This window comes from Hemiscyllium ocellatum, chromosome 19, assembly GCF_020745735.1.
Source record: "Hemiscyllium ocellatum isolate sHemOce1 chromosome 19, sHemOce1.pat.X.cur, whole genome shotgun sequence".
In the NCBI taxonomy this organism is placed as follows: Eukaryota; Metazoa; Chordata; class Chondrichthyes; order Orectolobiformes; family Hemiscylliidae; genus Hemiscyllium; species Hemiscyllium ocellatum.
Genome location: NC_083419.1, coordinates 20,901,290 through 20,918,673, shown reverse-complemented (window position 1 = coordinate 20,918,673; position 17,384 = coordinate 20,901,290). Strand labels below are relative to the sequence as shown.

General features: G+C 39.4%; 1 protein-coding gene across 1 annotated transcript in view; it reads right to left on the bottom strand.

The window, feature by feature from the left end:
* LOC132824657 (leucine-rich repeat-containing G-protein coupled receptor 5-like) overlaps window positions 1-17,384 on the bottom strand; it is a 159,466-nt gene that overhangs the window by 73,461 nt on the left and 68,621 nt on the right. Inside the window, exon 3 of the mRNA XM_060839292.1 lies at window positions 2,600-2,671. Within this exon, the coding sequence (XP_060695275.1) occupies window positions 2,600-2,671 (72 nt within the window). The remainder of the gene's footprint in view (window positions 1-2,599; window positions 2,672-17,384) is intronic.

The following is a 17,384-nucleotide window of genomic DNA, read 5'->3' as shown; positions in this document are numbered from 1 at the left end:
ATTCGTATTAACAAAGTGCACGTTATAGCAGAACAACCTGTGCAAGAGCTAGTGAGAATGGAAATAAGATTCCCAAAAAAATATAAGTTAGAACTCAAAAATTAAAGAGCCAACTTCAAGAGGACCCTAGGGGAAAAAAAGATTACAAACATACAGCTCGTAACTCAACCATTCACTGTTTCAACAAATATCACTTCACAAGTATTTATGTTAACTTAATCAAGTTGTTAATCATAAGCATTTGAGTGAAATCCCAGTTAATGCCCAACACCTGCACATAATTAAACACAATTAATATATAATTAATACACTGATACTTCTCAAAAGAGGCCAGGGCAGTTGATGTGATGTACGTCACAATATTTGGCTCTTAACTAACATCATTAAATAAATTATGGGTCTTTAACTCATAGCTGCATCTGGGATCTTGCTTTACTTGCAATGGTTGTTCCATTCTGTACATTATAAATGTGACTACTTTTTAAATATTGGCCTTTGCTGACAGCTTTATAGTCCACTTAGCATCAACAAGACTGCAGGGATTAGCAATTCAACAACAATCTTTGAAACTCCAAATTGAGAGTATGATACTGACAAAAGAATTTTATACTTTGTTGTTGGAAAACAGGGAAGCCTTAAATTTCGTTATACATAACCAAGGTGCACTCAACAAAAAGAAAACCCAAAAAATTGTGGATGCTGAAAATCAGAAACACAGAGTTTGCTGGAAAGTCTCAGCAGATCTAGCAGCAGCTGTGGAGAGAAAGCAGAACCCAGTTTTGAAGATTATCACTGGACTGGAAACATTACCTCTGCTTTCTTTCCATAGATGCTGCAGATTATTTCCAACAATTTCTGTTTGTGTACCAAGACTCACTGCTTGTCTTAGACAAGTACCAGTTGGATCTGAAATTACCAACAGTTGTGATCATCTTGACTGAAATAAATAGTTTGAAGAAGTACTTGTTGTACTACATTTCAAAATTACCACAGAATTATTGCATCTGTCTTACAACAAATTCATTTGACAACATTAGGATAAATAGTCTCAAAAATATTTATGTAATCCTCTTTTATGATGGTGTTTTCTTTCACTACATACGTTGGTCACCTTGGTTGTAAGTATTTTGTAACATTAACACATTTTAATAGGATAGGATGGTCAGTCAAGATGTCTCTCCGTCAAACCATTTGTGACTCTACATCAGAAATATTTGTTGCACCAATCTGTATAACAGCAATGATGGGCAATTCAAAATTATGAATTGTTCCACATTCTGACATGCATCTCAGAGAGGAAATTAATTCCTGTATAAACACAAGTCTCTTTATTTCCTTTGTTCTCTCTTATAAGAGAAAACTGACAAAGGTTATCTCACCAGTGACTGGCAGCAATGGTAATTGAACCTATTAGTTTAGCCAATGTTGTGATGGCTTCATGAAGTCATTCAAGTACCTGGATCAGGATTATGATCCCTCCTTTGGATTTCTTCAAGTGCCAACAAAATCCAAGCTGTCCTGAAAGTGTAGCTGTCTTCGCCACCAACAATCAATTCTGTTCACACTTTATCCCAACTCTTTTGCAGAAGGCAAATGCATTCTCTGCAACAATCTTTGGTCTGACAAACACCTTTTTCATATCTATCACAGGAGTATGTGTACTGAACTTCTGTCCCTAGGCAAAATGAATTACTCATTATTTAGGTGAAACAAACATTTCCTTACTAGCCAGAGCAAAGATGATTAATGATCATATCTCAAATTTCTGTCAGCTTCAAAGAGCCTTCAACTATGAAAATACACTGCATTGTGTTCTCTTTGACATTTATTATTTGAGGCTATGCATTACTTTATCGCTTTATTAGGTGATACTTTGTTCTAAACACGCACAATGAAATTAGAGATTTTAGCTTCTTAAGGCACTAAGAAATAAATTCAGAAGTTTGGTATTGACGAGGTGCCAAGTTGCTCAGTAGAAGCAGATTCTTAAACAAAATAATCTTTAACACATTTTTCCAAAGGTGAGATATCATTTTTATGTGATATTTTCACACAGTTTTACGAAGTTCACGCTCACAAAAGCTTAGACTTGACTCTCAGCAAAATGAAAGTGAACAAACTTCAGAAAGCTAGCACATTCAATCACAAAACATGATATTGCCCCTGAAAATATCAATCAATAGAAATTATGTTTGCTTATCCTGTGTTTACAGCTACAAGCATTGTGTTGGAACCCTGGGCCCAACCAAATGGACAAGGTAGACTTGCTTGTAGTCATCTGCAATGCAGCACCAATCCAAGAGTCTGTGATGGTCAGAAACACATGTATTTTTGGACAGTCATTTTCTTTTACTGAATGGGAAATTTCTGATAGAACATGTATTCTTACAGCTAAGCTTCCATGTAGAGTAATACATACTGAGTCGTTTGGCAGCAGCTTCCAAAGAGTCGAGTTAAATTTGAGCATGTGAACATCTTACAAACCTGAACACAATATTCTACATGACTTAAGATATTTGCAGTTTTTTTTGTTCAATGCTTCAAAAAACACTCATTACCTAAGCAGCAAAGGTTTCAAATAAAAGAGGAGTTTACTCACAGGACTTTAAGATTGTAAAGACCGGCAAATGCTCCCAAGGGGATGTGTGTTAAGTCATTTCCTGCAAGACGCCTGCGGGTGAAAGAATAATCAAACACATTTTCTTCATGTGGGATTCATTTAGAAGCTAAAAAACACGATGACAATATTTAGAAAAATAAGGGCTTTCATTTTAAAAGCTGTGCCTAGTGTAAAAAGCATTGACTGTAAAATATCGCTTTTCATTACATCTGTCACATTAATCACTTCTAACAGATAAAGTCTGGCATTTTACATTCACAATATTTTGTATTTTTTTTAGAAGTTAAAGAAATTAAAATCATGGTGAACACAATTTTTAGCCTGATAGTACAATAACAGGAATCATGCAAAAGTGGCTGAAACAAATAACTGATTGATTGAGAAAGTAAAAATATTGCTGATATTGAAATTCTGGACTGCACTCAGAAATTGCTGGAGGAACTCAGCAGGCTTGGCAGCATCTGAGAAGAGAGAAACTAGTTAACATATTGAGTCCAACTCTTCAGAGTTCCAAAGAAGCCATGAGACCAAAAAGATGGGAACAGGAATAGGCCATTCGTTCCTTGTGCCTGCTCTGCCATTCAATAGGACCATGGCTAGTCTGGCATTCCTCATATCCACTTTCCTCACAATCTTTGATTCACCTACTGTTGAAGAATCTATCTATCTCAGCCTTAAATATACACAAGAACTCTCTGTGGCGATGAGTTCCAAAGACTCACTACACTCAGAGTAGAGATTCCTCTTCATCGCAATGTTAAATTGGCATCCCTTTATTCTAAGGCTATGCCCTTGGGTCCTGGACCCTTCCTTCAGGGGAAACATCTTCTTAGCATTTACCCTGTCAGGAATCCTTCAGTGAATGTTTCAATGAGATCACTTCTCATTCTTCCAGTAAGTTCCTCCCAACCCATTTAATCTTTGCTCATAAGCCATACCAGGGTCATGCTAGTGAATCTTCCCTAAACTGCCGACAATGAAATATCTTTCCTTAAGGGAACAAAAACTACTCACGGCACTGCAAATATGGTATCACCAGCATATTGGACATGTGCTGTAAGACTTCCCTACTCTTATAAGTTAACCCCCTTGAAATAAGGGCCAACATTCCATTCACCTTCCTGTTTATGTGCTGCTTCTTATGCTAGCTTCTTCTGTTTTATGCAGAATTACCCCCAAACCCCAAGGATGTTGCCAGGGTTGGAGGACTTGAGCTATAGGGAGAGGCTGAACAGGCTGGGGCTGTTTTCCCTGGAGCGTCGGAAGCCGAAGGATGACCTTATAGAGGTTTACAAAATTATGAGGGGCATGGATAGGATAAATAGACAAAGTTTTTTCCCTGGGATCGAGGAGTTCAGAACTAGTGGGCATAGGTTTAGGGTGAGAGGAGAAAGATATAAAAGAGACCTAAGGGGCAACTTTTTCACGCAGAGGGTGGTATGTGTATGGAATGAGCTGCCAGAGGATGTAGTGGAGGCTGGTACAATTGCAACATTTAAGAGGCATTTGGATGTGTATATGAATAGGAGGGGTTTGGAGGGATATGGACCGGGTGCTGGCAGATGAAACTAGATTGGGTTGGGATATCTGGTCGGCATGGACAGGTTGGACCGAAGGGTCTGTTTCCATACTGTACATGTCTATGACTCTATGACTGTATTTAGAAAATACTGTACTTTTTTTGTTCTCCCTTTCAAAATGAACAATTTCTTGCTTTCCTACATTATACTCCCTTGGCCATTTCTTTAGCCCACTTTTTTAAAAACTTATTAATATCTCAATATTTGTATCTCTCTCACAACCTACCTTTCCACCAATTTTTGCGTTGTCTACAAATTTGGCCACGGTACATTCACTTCTTTCCTTCCAAGTCATTAATATACATTGCAAACAATTGCGGTCCCAGCATTGATCCCTGCAGAATCTGATTGGTCAAGGGTTGCCAGCCTGAAAAAGAACTCCTTATTCCCTCTCGTATATTCCTGCCCATTAGCTAATTCTCTATTCATGCCAATATACTCCTTCCAACACCGTGGGCTATTATCTTATGGCTTAACCTTTTGTGCAGTACTTTGTCCAGGGCTTTCTGGATATCCAAATACCACGCATCTACTGGTTCCTCTCTCCCCACTCCATTTAGGACTTCCTCAAAAAACTTTTAAAAATTCATCAACCATGGTTTCCCTTTCATGAAGCCATGCTGAATTTGCTCGATTAGAGTAAGATTTTCCAAACGTTCTGCTAATACTTCCTGAATAATTGATGCCAGTACCTCTCCAACAAACAGATGATAGGCTAATCAGCCTATAGTTACCTGCTTCGTGCCTCCTTCCCTTTTTGAATAGGGTTGTCATATTAGCAGTTTTCCAATCCTCGTAGACTTCTCCAGAATCCAACAGATTTTGGAAAATTATGGATCTATAATTTCTTTGGCTATCTTTTTAAGAATAATAGCAGGGCCAGGAGATCGACTTGCCTTTAGCCTATTAACATGTCTATACTGTTTTAATGATGGTGATGGTACTTAATTCCTCCCCGATATTTTTTATTATTAATGGAATAAAGACTGATGCAAAATATCTATTTAAGTATTCTGCTAATTCCTTGTTACCCAAACCTGTCTCCCCAGATTCATTTACTAAGGGGTCTATGTTCACTTTGACTTCTCTGCTCCTTTTTACTTATTTAAAGGAACTTATTTGATCAGTTTTTATATTCCTTGCTAGTTTGCCCTCTTAGTTTATTTTTTTCTGTCTTTATTACCTCAGTTGAGTTCAAAAGGATGAGAGGCAATCCCATTGAAACTTACAGAATACTGAGAGGCTTGGGCAGAGTGGACATGGAGAAGATGCTTCCACTCGCAGAAGAGACTAGGACCCAAAGGCACAGCCTCAGAGTGAAGGGTCAATCTTTTAGAACTGAAATGAGGAGGAATTACTTCATCCAGAGGGTGGTTAATCTGTGGAACTCATTGCCACAGAGGCCTGTGGAAACCAAGTCATTGAGTATACTTAAGACAGGGTTAGGTAGGTTTTTGATTACTATGGGGTTGATAGGTTTATGGAGAGAAGGCAGGAGAATGGGGTTGAGAAACATATCAGCCATGATTAAATGATGGACTTGATTCACTGAGCTTATATCTTATGGTTCTGCCTCTCTAAAAGGTCAAACATCCCTAAGTGTTAAGTTCTTAGTTTTGATCTGCATATAACCATGTTTCTGTAAAGGCAATGAGATTATACTCATTTACCACTATTTTCACCATCAGTCATCTATCTTACTCTCAAGGCTTCATGCATTAAGCTACAGAGCCTTTAAGTTTGTTCTATTATTAAATTTCCCCCTTTTTTTATGGTTCCTTCGTACAATCTGATATTAACATATTCTGTCCCCTCCTTTTGTTTTCTGGTAACAATCAACCCCAATACTCACCCACAACCCTACTTTCTCCTTTACCCTTGATTTTATAATTTGCCATGCAACTGAACACACTTTCTCACTATTTAGTTTGAAGCCCTATCTACACCTCTAGTTATGTGATTCACCAGGACTCTGGTCCCAGTATCCCATCAGAACAGCTCTCTCCTTCTCCAATACTGATGCCAGTGTCCAATGAATTCAAGGAGAAAGTGAGGACTGCAGATGCTGGAGATCAGAGCTGAACATGTGTTGCTGGAAAAGCGCAGCAGGTCAGGCAGCTTCCAAGGAGCAGGTGAATCGACCTTCCGGGCATGAGCCCTTCTTCAGGAATGAGGAAGGTGTGCCAAGCAGGCTAAAATCTTAGCCTGCTTGGCACACTTTCCTCATCCCTAAACAAGGGCTTATGCCCGAAAGGTCGATTCTCCTGCTCCTTGGATGCTGCCTGACCTGCTGCGCTTTTCCAGCAATACATTTTCAGCTCCAATGAATTCAAGCCAATTTCTCCCACACTAATCTTTGAACACGTATTTACCTTTTTAATCTTGTTGAGTCTGTGCTAATTTGCTCATACCTCACATGGTAATCTAGAGATTTTTTTTTTGGTTCTACTCATATTCCCTCAGCACAACCTCATTTTATCAATGTTATTAGTTCCTGCACGAACCCACATGGCAATTTGATCTTTCTTTTCCCATTTCAAGTTCTTCTATAGTCCAGATGTGAATTCCCATGCTATCACCAAAATATTAGACTCTGAAAGTTAATTCTGTTTCTCTCTCTGTTGATGCTGCTATGCCTGCTGAGCTTTTTCTGCATTGTGTTTTTACAATAAAATAATCAGTTAATATACCAACATCTTTTAATATCCATTGAATCATCACTGCTATGATGTTTGATGATTTTACAGACATAAACTTACAGGAATTGCTGTTTATTGACAGCATGCAGCAATAGGTTTTTAAAAGTTCATCTTTGAGGCACAATAAATTACAATATTAATTTTTTAAAAACTTTCATTTTTTGAAGTGTAATATGTTGTTGACTTGAGGAAAATTGCTGCTTCTTGAGGACCTTTAGGCTGGAGTCTAAGGGTATCTTTCAGTATAACTTATAGCTAGTTCCTATCCAATGCTGTAGAGCCAATTCTGTAATAAAGCATTAATTTTTAGCTGTGGACCAACCTTGCTTATTTGGGTAAGATCGATGTTGATTATTGTGGGAAACATGCCATGAGGGAGTGCTCAGTATCCACATAACATTGTGCTGACACAGAATACCTCAAGTGGAATGATTCAGCTTTGAACACTTAATATCCTCATCCTTGTGAGCAGGAGAAAGATTAACTTTTCTCTAATATACGTATATTAAGTACGGTACTCAAGAAAAGGAAAGTAGAAAGCAACTACTGCTTGAAGAAAATCATTATTACACAATTCACACAGTCAGATTCCCTCAACTGCCATATTAGAGGAACCAATCAATCCCTATTAATTTATAAACAAATGGCTGTATTCTTCAAATAATGCATTCATGAACCTATATGTTACAGGCAGTTAGATAAATTTGAAAGTAAATATTAACGTGCAGAATGTAGACACACTTCTCTTTACATCATTGTACTCTGATGCAGTGGCCTGGAGTATTGTGTACAAGTTTGGTCCTCTTACCGGAAGACTGATGTAGTTGCATTGGAGGCAATTCAGAGGAGGTTCACTAGGTGGATTCCAGAGGTGATGTGTTTGTCTTATGAAGAGAGATTGAGCAGTTTAGGTCTGGACTCTCCGGAGTTTACAAGCTCTAACTGAGTTTTATAAAATGCTGAAGGGAGTTGATAAAGTAGATATAGAGAGGTGTTTTGAGGCATGAGAGGTCACCATTTTAGGATAAGGAAGTGTAGATTTAAAAGAGAGGAAGTGAAATTACTTTTCCCAAAGGGTCATAAATCTGTGGAGTTCATTACCTCAGGGTGTGATGGGTGTCAGGACATTAAGTAAATTTAAAGAGGAGGTGGACAGATTTTTCATGAGCAATGAGTTGAAGGGTTATTGAGAGAGGGCAGAAAAATGGAGTTGAGGCTGAGATGAGATCAGCCATGATTGTGTCATATGAAGCAGCAGGCTTGAGGGGCTGAATTGCCTTCTCCTAGTTCTTATGTACTTCTGATTTTGCAATGGAACTCGCAGTACAGTATGCTTTAAAAGGGAAATGTGGGAAGCAATTGTAAATCTCTTCAACTAATCAGACTGAAAACAGTCACATTCTAAACCAGTGAGTAAATGACATTTAAATCATATACAAAATGAAATTTTAAAATATGGAAGTAAAAGTAATTCTATATTTTTTTAAAATCTCTGGCACTAATTAAATTCTGAAGGAATGAGACTCTATACGAGCAAAACTTACAATTGTCAGTGTCAAACAGGTTATTTAGGAATAATTATGATCAATTGTGTTACTAATGATTCACTTGCATGTGAATGCACATATTATGTTTTGTTTTACACTGTTCTTAGTGGGTTAGGAGAACTAAGTACAGCAACTCTGCACCCAAGTGATGAGATTTTCTAAAGCCAAAGTTGGAACATATTAACCACCTTTAGAAGATGAACTTCATGATGATTGACATATTGGGTGATAAATATCAGCATCTGGGGGAAGGAGCAGTTGAAGGTGGGGGGTCATGTGATGACATCTTAATTGGCACAGTCACCAAAAGAGTGAAAAGTTTGTCACTAACCGTCAATTGTTTCTCCTCATATTATGCTTTGCTGACTTTAGGTGATTATCATTTTAGATTGCAGTTCTACTGCGAGACTGACATTAATGCAATTTTAATTAAATTGACATGGCATGGGGATTGTTGCAAAAGGATTGGATGAGAATTGATAAACGGTGGGGCAGTCCAGCCCAGCCTTCTCTGTACCCTCTGCATCCAGACCTGTTACACTGACGGATTTCCTCTTGAGAGAAGGCCTCCTGTTCATCTTGTCCATTGCCTGGGCCTGGCTCATGCTGCTGGTGTAAGAATTTGAATCAGTGTCTGTATATCTGCTTATAGCTGGCAGCGGCTCCCAGACACTAACCATCTCACCTGCCACTTCCCCACCATAAGCCCCTCAGATTAGAACCATTGAAGCTCAAAGCACCAAAAGGACTGTAATGTTTGACATTTTAATTTCATTTCTTTATTTTTCAACTTTTGTGAAGAAGACTTATTCCTTTATTGCTCTATTTCTGTAAATAAGATTTTGTACTTATGTACTTTATACCTAAGATGGCACCATGTGTGGCGACACTGTGCATGTTTCAATGTATTCATGTACCCTGTACTATATTTGAATGCATGAGACAATGAAACTTAAATCTAAATCAATCAATACTTGCCCCTCTAATTAAGTAAGGTTCCCTCTAAACCCACCAAGTGAAGATTCATACCATGTGCTTTTGATTGGTTGATTTTGGGACATCAACCCAATGCTTTAATCAATTTATACCAAATTAAAAGCAAATTACTGAAAAAAAAGAGCTCTCCAGAGATACACTCAGAGGTATACATTCATATACTAATGTATATGAAATGGAATGCAAGGAGTGGAACAATGGGAAAGGGACTCATGAGTGTTTAAAAACCCTGACATTTGAGAAATCTGGAGAAAACTTGGGATATTTGCATGCTGAATGAAAGAACACCACTATCCCAGCAAAATTAGGATACAGGTTCATCCAACATCTCACTCTGACAAGCATTTCAGTGTTGCAGCAAACAATAAATTACCAGAGGAGGAGCAGGTAATTCAGACCTGAAATTCTGAACTTCCAAATTCAACTGTTTTTAAGTGTATTTTGGAGATTACTGTCTAACTTAGAAGATTTTAGCCTCACTACTCTTCTAAATACAAACTCGGGAACGTTGTGTTTCCCCCCTTATCCCGTCATTCGTTGCATCTGGAAATTGTCTTTGGACACTTTGGTCAGCTGGAAGAATTTAGCAACAAGAATAAACTAGAAGCTCAATTCATCATGGTCAATCCTAAATCTGAGAGTCTGAGCACGCTGAGGATATTTTAATATATCTGTCATATGTCTGTTTGTGATTTGACTTTGTTGAGTAGTTGCAAGTTGACAGGTTGAGGCTGTCAACGGTCCAGATGTCCTGTGTACGATGTTTTAAAGAAAAGGAAATGATTTTGGAGTCATGTCAATGAATGTTATTTTCTTCATTGATTTTGTGTTGTTTCACCATCAGCTGTTTGCAGATCCTTACAATGCAGTTCGAACACAGCTACCAGTCTCAGTGTAGTTGGCATTTGACTCCTCCTTATTCTGCCTGGCCATTCAGATATCATGTTCCACACTTGAATATTATACATTAAATAAACTGAAACTGTAAGCAAAAGCATCTATATTCAGTATTTTTAAATAAACCCCAGTTACTCTTATGAGGTTCAATAACCAGATTTTGTTGGAACTATACTTGGTGTTAACTCAAGGGGTGTGGGGCACTGATTTCCAGCAGGTATCAAACTATTCCCAGTTGGTCTTGCATTATCTCACTTTCCCATCTACACATCTGAAGAATGAATAAAAACCATTAACTCATTCTTTGCAACATACCTTATGTCATCCATTATTGAGCAGGGCCTTTAGGCCAATAATGTATGTTTACTATATTATCGCAACACTGAAGGATCTTGACCAAACATATGTAATAGAATCAAGTAAAATAAGCAGAGCATTGTAAAGGGGTAAACATGTCAGACAAAATTATTAGAATTCTTTGAAAAGGTAACAAGAAGGACAGATAAAGCAGAACGAGTAGGTGTAAATGATTTGGATCCAACTGGTGTTCAATAAGATTCTGCACAGAAGGCTACTTGATAAAATAAGCGCCCATGGTACTGGGGGCAATATATGAGTGTGGATAGAGGGTTGGCTAACTAATAGAACATAAAGAGTTAGGATAAGGGGACCATTTTCAGGATGGCAACCTGTAACTAATGGAATGTCACAGGGATCAGTGCTGAGGCCACAAATCATTACAATATATATTAATAACATGGATAAAGTAGGTGAATGGACTGCATCTAAGTTTGTGGATGACATAAAAATAACTGCGAAGGCAAGTGATGAGGCTACTACAAGAAGTCTACAGAGGGATATAGGCAGAAATTGCTTGCAAAACATAGCAGATTTGGTGGCATCTGTGGGGAGAAAGCAGAATGAAAATTTCAGGTCTGACAACTCTTTACCAGAACAGTGGAAGCACACACTGAACTTTACCAGAAATTTCTGTTTTTATTTCAGGTCTCCAGTGTCCACAGTTCCTTCATTTACTGTAGGGATATAGGCAGATTAAGTGGATAGTAAAAACTTGACAGATGGAAATATAATGTGGGAAAATGTGGAGGTTATGAACTTTGGCAGGAAGAGCAGAGGAGCTGAATATTATCTAAATGGAGAAAGACTGCAGAAAGCTACAGCACAGTGGGGTTTGGGGATCCTTTTAAATGAATCACAAATCTCTCATGCAGGTTCAGTAGGAAATAGGGAAAGTAATTGGACAGCTACCTTTTACTTCAAAAGGGTATGGAATATAAAATTGGGAGATCTTGCTAAAACTGTAAAGGCCACTAATCAGACCATACCTGGAACACTATAAACAGTTCTCGTTCCTGTGTCTAAGGAAAAATATACTGCCATTGGAGGCAGTCCAGAAAAGTTCTCTAGGTTGATCCTGAGCATGGAGGGATTTTCTTATGTGGAAATGTTAAACAGGCTGGGCTTGTACTCACTGGGGTTCAGAAGAAAGAAAAGCGATTTTATTAAAACAGACGAGATTCTTAGGGGATTTAGCATAGTAAATGTGGAAATGTTGTTTCTTGTTGTGGCATTTACAACAGATGAGGAGAGATTTCTTGTCTCAGAGGGTGGATTTCTTTCAGCCAAGGCTGCAAAGGCAGTGTTGTTAAGCACATTCAATATAGATATTTTAATATTTAATCAGTAAGCGGATCAAGGGTTATAGGGAACAGGCAGGAATGTTAAATTGAGGATTATGAAATCAGCCATGATTTCATTGAATGGTGGAGAATACTTGATGGGCTGAATAGCCTACATTTCTTCCTTCACCTTATGGTCTTACATGAATTCTTTAATACTTATTTCCATCTTCTAACACTATAATTACTGGTATTTTTAAAATTTGCATTCTCTTTATAAATAGTTAATGGACATTTTTAAGATTAATTTTTATGTTTCTGCAAATGAATCTTAAATACCCTGTGTTAGATGTTTAATTTTGCATTTTTTTTCAGTGCCACAGGTCTTAGCACCATGCTGTATTAACATCACTTCTGACTTTAATTTTTGAAATTTTATGTGTGTGCATTTTGTTTAATTGATTTTATTATTCAGTCATGGCACAACCTTTTATACGCTGAAGGCATTAAGAAGTTTTGTATCAGTTCATCTTTGGACACATTTTATGGAGTTAAAGATTAATCAATCATTGTTCTGTTAAAATTTGTATCACAGCACTGTACTTGGGGCAACTTTAAGCACTCCCAGTTAATGTGAAATGGATGCAATTAAAAGTGACTGTCCATTTTATACTTTGCCTCGTTTTATATTTCATTAATATCTTTTAAATTATCTTACTCAAGTGCTATTCTAATTAAATGTTCACAATACTAACAAACTGAAAGCTGTTGGTGTTTAGTCAGAATATTTTGCATGCTGATAATCTAATTGCATCCTGTGGGGTTGGAGGATTTGAGGTACAGAGAGAGGCTGAATAGGCTGGGGCTACTTTCCTCAGAGCATCGAAAGCTGAGGGTTAGATAAACCTTATAGAGGCTTATAAAATCATGAGGGACATAGACAGGGTGAATAGTCCTAAAATGAATGTCGTGACCTGATCTCAATATTACAAATTAATCTGAAATGACCCCAAAGAGAAACTTCCATAGACATACCAGAAAAGGGGATGTGAGTAACGCACTCCTATAAATTACTCTCTACTATTCCATTCTGCGTCTGCGTGAAGCCACATAAATCTGCCGCAGATTTCATGCTCTGATACTGACTCCACAGCAGGTAGAACAGGTGGAACTCTGCACGAGGGTGAATGAGATGTCACAAGGGCACTGTGGAACATGAATACTTCTCCTGACTCTAGCCGGGACCACTGCCTCCCCACCACTTCTCCACTGTTGAACAAATGGAGTTCCTCCTGCCCCCATCTAATCAGCAAGCCCCTGAAAAAGCACTTTATGACTGATTTCTACTGATGATCGCTGCAATTACTAAAAGCAACTGATGCAGTCTGGAGCCCTTTAAGGTTGCTGAACTGTCCTTCAAGGTTTTTGCACAAACTCTGCATCATGCACATAATAACAAAGACTTTGAAACCAGTAGTACTCAACATGACAAGGAGAAAAAGCAAATGTAACTCAAAACACGACAAGTTGCTGGAAAGGTTTTGCAGAGAGTGGGGCTTAGGGTGATGGTGTAGAGGGTACAACAGAAAGTTGTATTTTCCGCCAGGTATACAGGTGGTCAGCAGCATAGCAGTGCCACAGCTCACAGTACTCAGCACGAGTTTGCATCTGCTGGATTAGGGCTCATCAACGGCTGGATACCTGTGCAGAAAAAGTTAAAGGGGTTCTGAGGGGGCCAGGGCCAAGCAAGACAGGCTCTGGATTGGTGGGGTGGACTTCACTGAGGGTAACTTTAGAACAGGTCGAGTTATCATTGACAGATATTGGGGAGTTGGCCCTGATTATGAACTTGCATGTCTGGGACTGGATCAGGCAATGTTTGCAACACCTCCCAATTGGCTGTTTAAAAACAAACTACAGCGGATGCTGGAGAGACTCTGCAGGTCTGGCAGCATCTGTGGAGAGAGAACCAAAGTTAGCATTATGAGTCTGATCTGACCCTTCTTTAGATTTGTTCTGTTTGGTCATACTGGACTCGAAACATTAACTCTGTTTCCCTCTCCACAGAAACTGCCAAAATAGTTTGGTTTCTTCAACATTTTCTGTATTTGTACCCAGTTTGCCCTTCTTTGTCAAATAAGGGGAATCACTGATGCTCAACAGAGTTGAATAAAGTTTAAGTCAGAAAGAAAAGCAGGTGAAGTAACTATGCAGCATGCACGGATTGTAGCAACCTCTTCCATCATGGTGGAGGTTTCCAATTTCTGCATACATGTTGTCTGGTGGGCTTTGTATTCCAACTCTAAGATATGCTGCAACTGAAAGGGGTTCTACTTCCTTAATGGACAATCAAGATTATATACTTGCAGGTCAATGCTCTGTTGCTTGGAGACAGTCGTGTTGCCTTCCTCCTCTGCCAGTCCACTGCACCACCTGCATTTGAACCACTGTAATTATGCCAAATATGGCTCAAAAAGCCATTCAGTGATCACACAGTTCATGATTCTGGTGCGCAACCCACTTGCATGAGATTTGGTCAGGCATTTCATTGGGGTTCTTAACCATTCTGCTGCCTGGACTGTTCTGAAGGAGCCCTGTAGCAGTGGGCAGAGTGCGTGTCAAGATTTGTGGTGGTTCATAAGAACAGAAACTGTCTATTCAGCCCATCCAATTTGCTCTGCCATTCAATGAAATCATGACTCATCTGATAATCCTCAATGCGTTTTCTTGCCTTTTCCCTGTAACCCTTGATTCCCTTACAATTTATTTTACAATCTCACGATGATCTTTTCTCTTAGCTATTTGGGATCTATCTGAGGAGAAGGAATGGATAAAGCAACCAATACATCTCCTTTCTGGATGGACTGTCTGTGAATGTCTCGTCCAATGGTCAGAACAGTAAAAAGAACATTAGTATCATAGTTACGAACAATCCCACACCTTACCTTGTCCTTGCTACTGATAATATGCTCACATGGCCGCAATACAAAAATAAAAGCCACCAGATTCATAAAATCATGAGGGGCATGGATAGGGTGAATAGCCAAGGTCGTTTTCTCATGGTAGGGGAGATGAGTCCAAAACTAGAGGGAATAGGGTTAAGAAGATTAGATTACTTAGTGTGGAAACAGGCCTTTCAGCCCAACAAGTCCACACTGACCGCCAAAGCGCAACCCACCCAGTCCCATTCCCCTACATTTACCCAATCACGTAACACTACAGGCAATTTAGCATGGCCAATTCACCTAACCTGCACATCTTTGGACTGTGGGAGGAAACCGAAGCACCCAGAGGAAACCCACGCAGACATGGGGAGAATGTGCAAACTCCACACAGTCAGTCGCCTGAGATGGGAATTGAACCCGGGTCTCTGGCACTGTGAGACAGCAGTGCTAACCACCGTGCCACCCATTGCCACCGTGCCACCCATAAGAGATGGGAATGATTTAAAATGGACCCAAGGTGTAACTTTTTCCACGCAGAGTGTGGTGAGTATATGGAACAAGCTGTGGGAGGAAGTGGTAAGGGCACATACAATTGCAACTTTTAAAAGACATCTGGATGGGTATGTGAATAGGGGAAGGCAATGGCCTTGTAAGATTAATCACTGGATTGTTAATCCAGAGACCTAGGTAAATGTTCGGGGACCCAGATTCAAATCACATCACAGCAGATAGCGACATTTGAATTCAGTAAAAATCTGAAGAGTCTCGCAATGACCATGAATCCATTATCAATCGTCAGGAAAAACCTAATTGGGTCATGAATGTCCTTTCGGGAAGAAAAATGCCATTCTACCTGGTCTGACGTATATATGACCCCAGCCCAAAGGCATTGTGGTTAACCCTTAGTTGCCCTCTGGGCAACTTAGGAATGGGCAATAACAGCTGGCCTAGCCAATGATACCCACATCCTGTGAACGAATTTTTAAAAAAAGGGTTCGGAGGGATATGGGCCAAATGTTGGCAAAGGAGACTAGGTCAGATCAGGATGTCTGGTCAGAGCTGACAAGTTGGAACAAAGTATCTGTTCTGTGCTATTTGGCTGTATGACACAAGACAAACTTTTCAAGCCAAATTTATAGATGCATTAATGTCATATGGCATGAAAGGAATCAACAAATTAGAAGGGTTTGACCATTAGTGAGAGGCTGAATAAGCTGGGGTTATTTTCACTGGAGGGTCACAGGCTGAGGGTGACCTTATGGAGGTTTATAAAATCATGAGCATGGATAGGATAAATATACAAGATCTTTTCGCTGGGGTGGGGAAGTCCAGAACAAGAGGGCATAGGTTTAGGGTAAGAGGGGAAAGATTTATAAGGGATCTAAGGGGCAACCTTTTCACACAGAGGGTGGTGCATGGAAGGAATGAACTGCCAAAGGAAGTGGTGGAGGCTGGTACGATTACAACATTAAAAGACATCTGGATGGGTATATGAGTAGGAAGTGTTTAGGGGGACATAGGTGAAATGCATGCAAATGGGACTAGATTTATTTAGGATATCTGGTCAGGAAGGATGAATTGGACCAAAGGGTCTGTTTCTCAGCTGCAAATCTCTATGACTCTAGTTTCTGTCTTCAATATGGCTCTGACTAGCCTATGCTCCTTCACAGTGCTGCCCCAGTGACTGCAGCATGGCAGGCGGAAGCCTGATGGATAGTAGTAACTGTAGATGGCTTTGCAGGACACATGCATACAGCTGTGGCCTTGGAAAGCTTGACTGGACTGCACCAGTTCTGTGTAACAGGCAGATGGCTGACTCAGTGACAGTGGCAGTGCTCTCTTAATCCCTGCTAAACCATCAAAACTATTCAAAACAAAGCAAACCAAACTAAATTGTTTAAAAGGTGTTAATGTCTGAAAAGGGCACTGTAACGAAAAGCAAATGTTCCAAACTTGAATAAACAATACTCAAACAAAAGCATCACTTTGGGAGGTTAATATGTATTCCAGCCCCTGCAGTGCTCACAGGCTGTAGAAGCCTTGATTGGAAGATATAGGTTATCACCTCATTGTTGACAACAGCTGACTGTATACCCGGTTATGGCCATTCTCTCAGAACAATATCTCAACAGTCCTGGCTATCAGTTGAGAACAAATTGCTGATCAGCTGTGATTCCTTATTCCTCTTTCAACTTGTCTATGCAGCAATCTGTGCATTTATTGCACCATCCAGACTTTGGGTGTCATCATTTTCTGCTGCAATTGATGTGGAGACATCACATGTTGGTTGCTTTGTGCCCCTGATCCTCAAAGGTGTGAATGCAGGTAGCTACCAATTCCATGCTAGAAAGGCCAGCTCACTGTGAATTACCATCACAAAGCTTGTATGGAGGACCGCTGTAGATGGATTACAACTCTGGTCCTCTTCACCATCTGCACCAAGGCAGTGTTACAAAACCT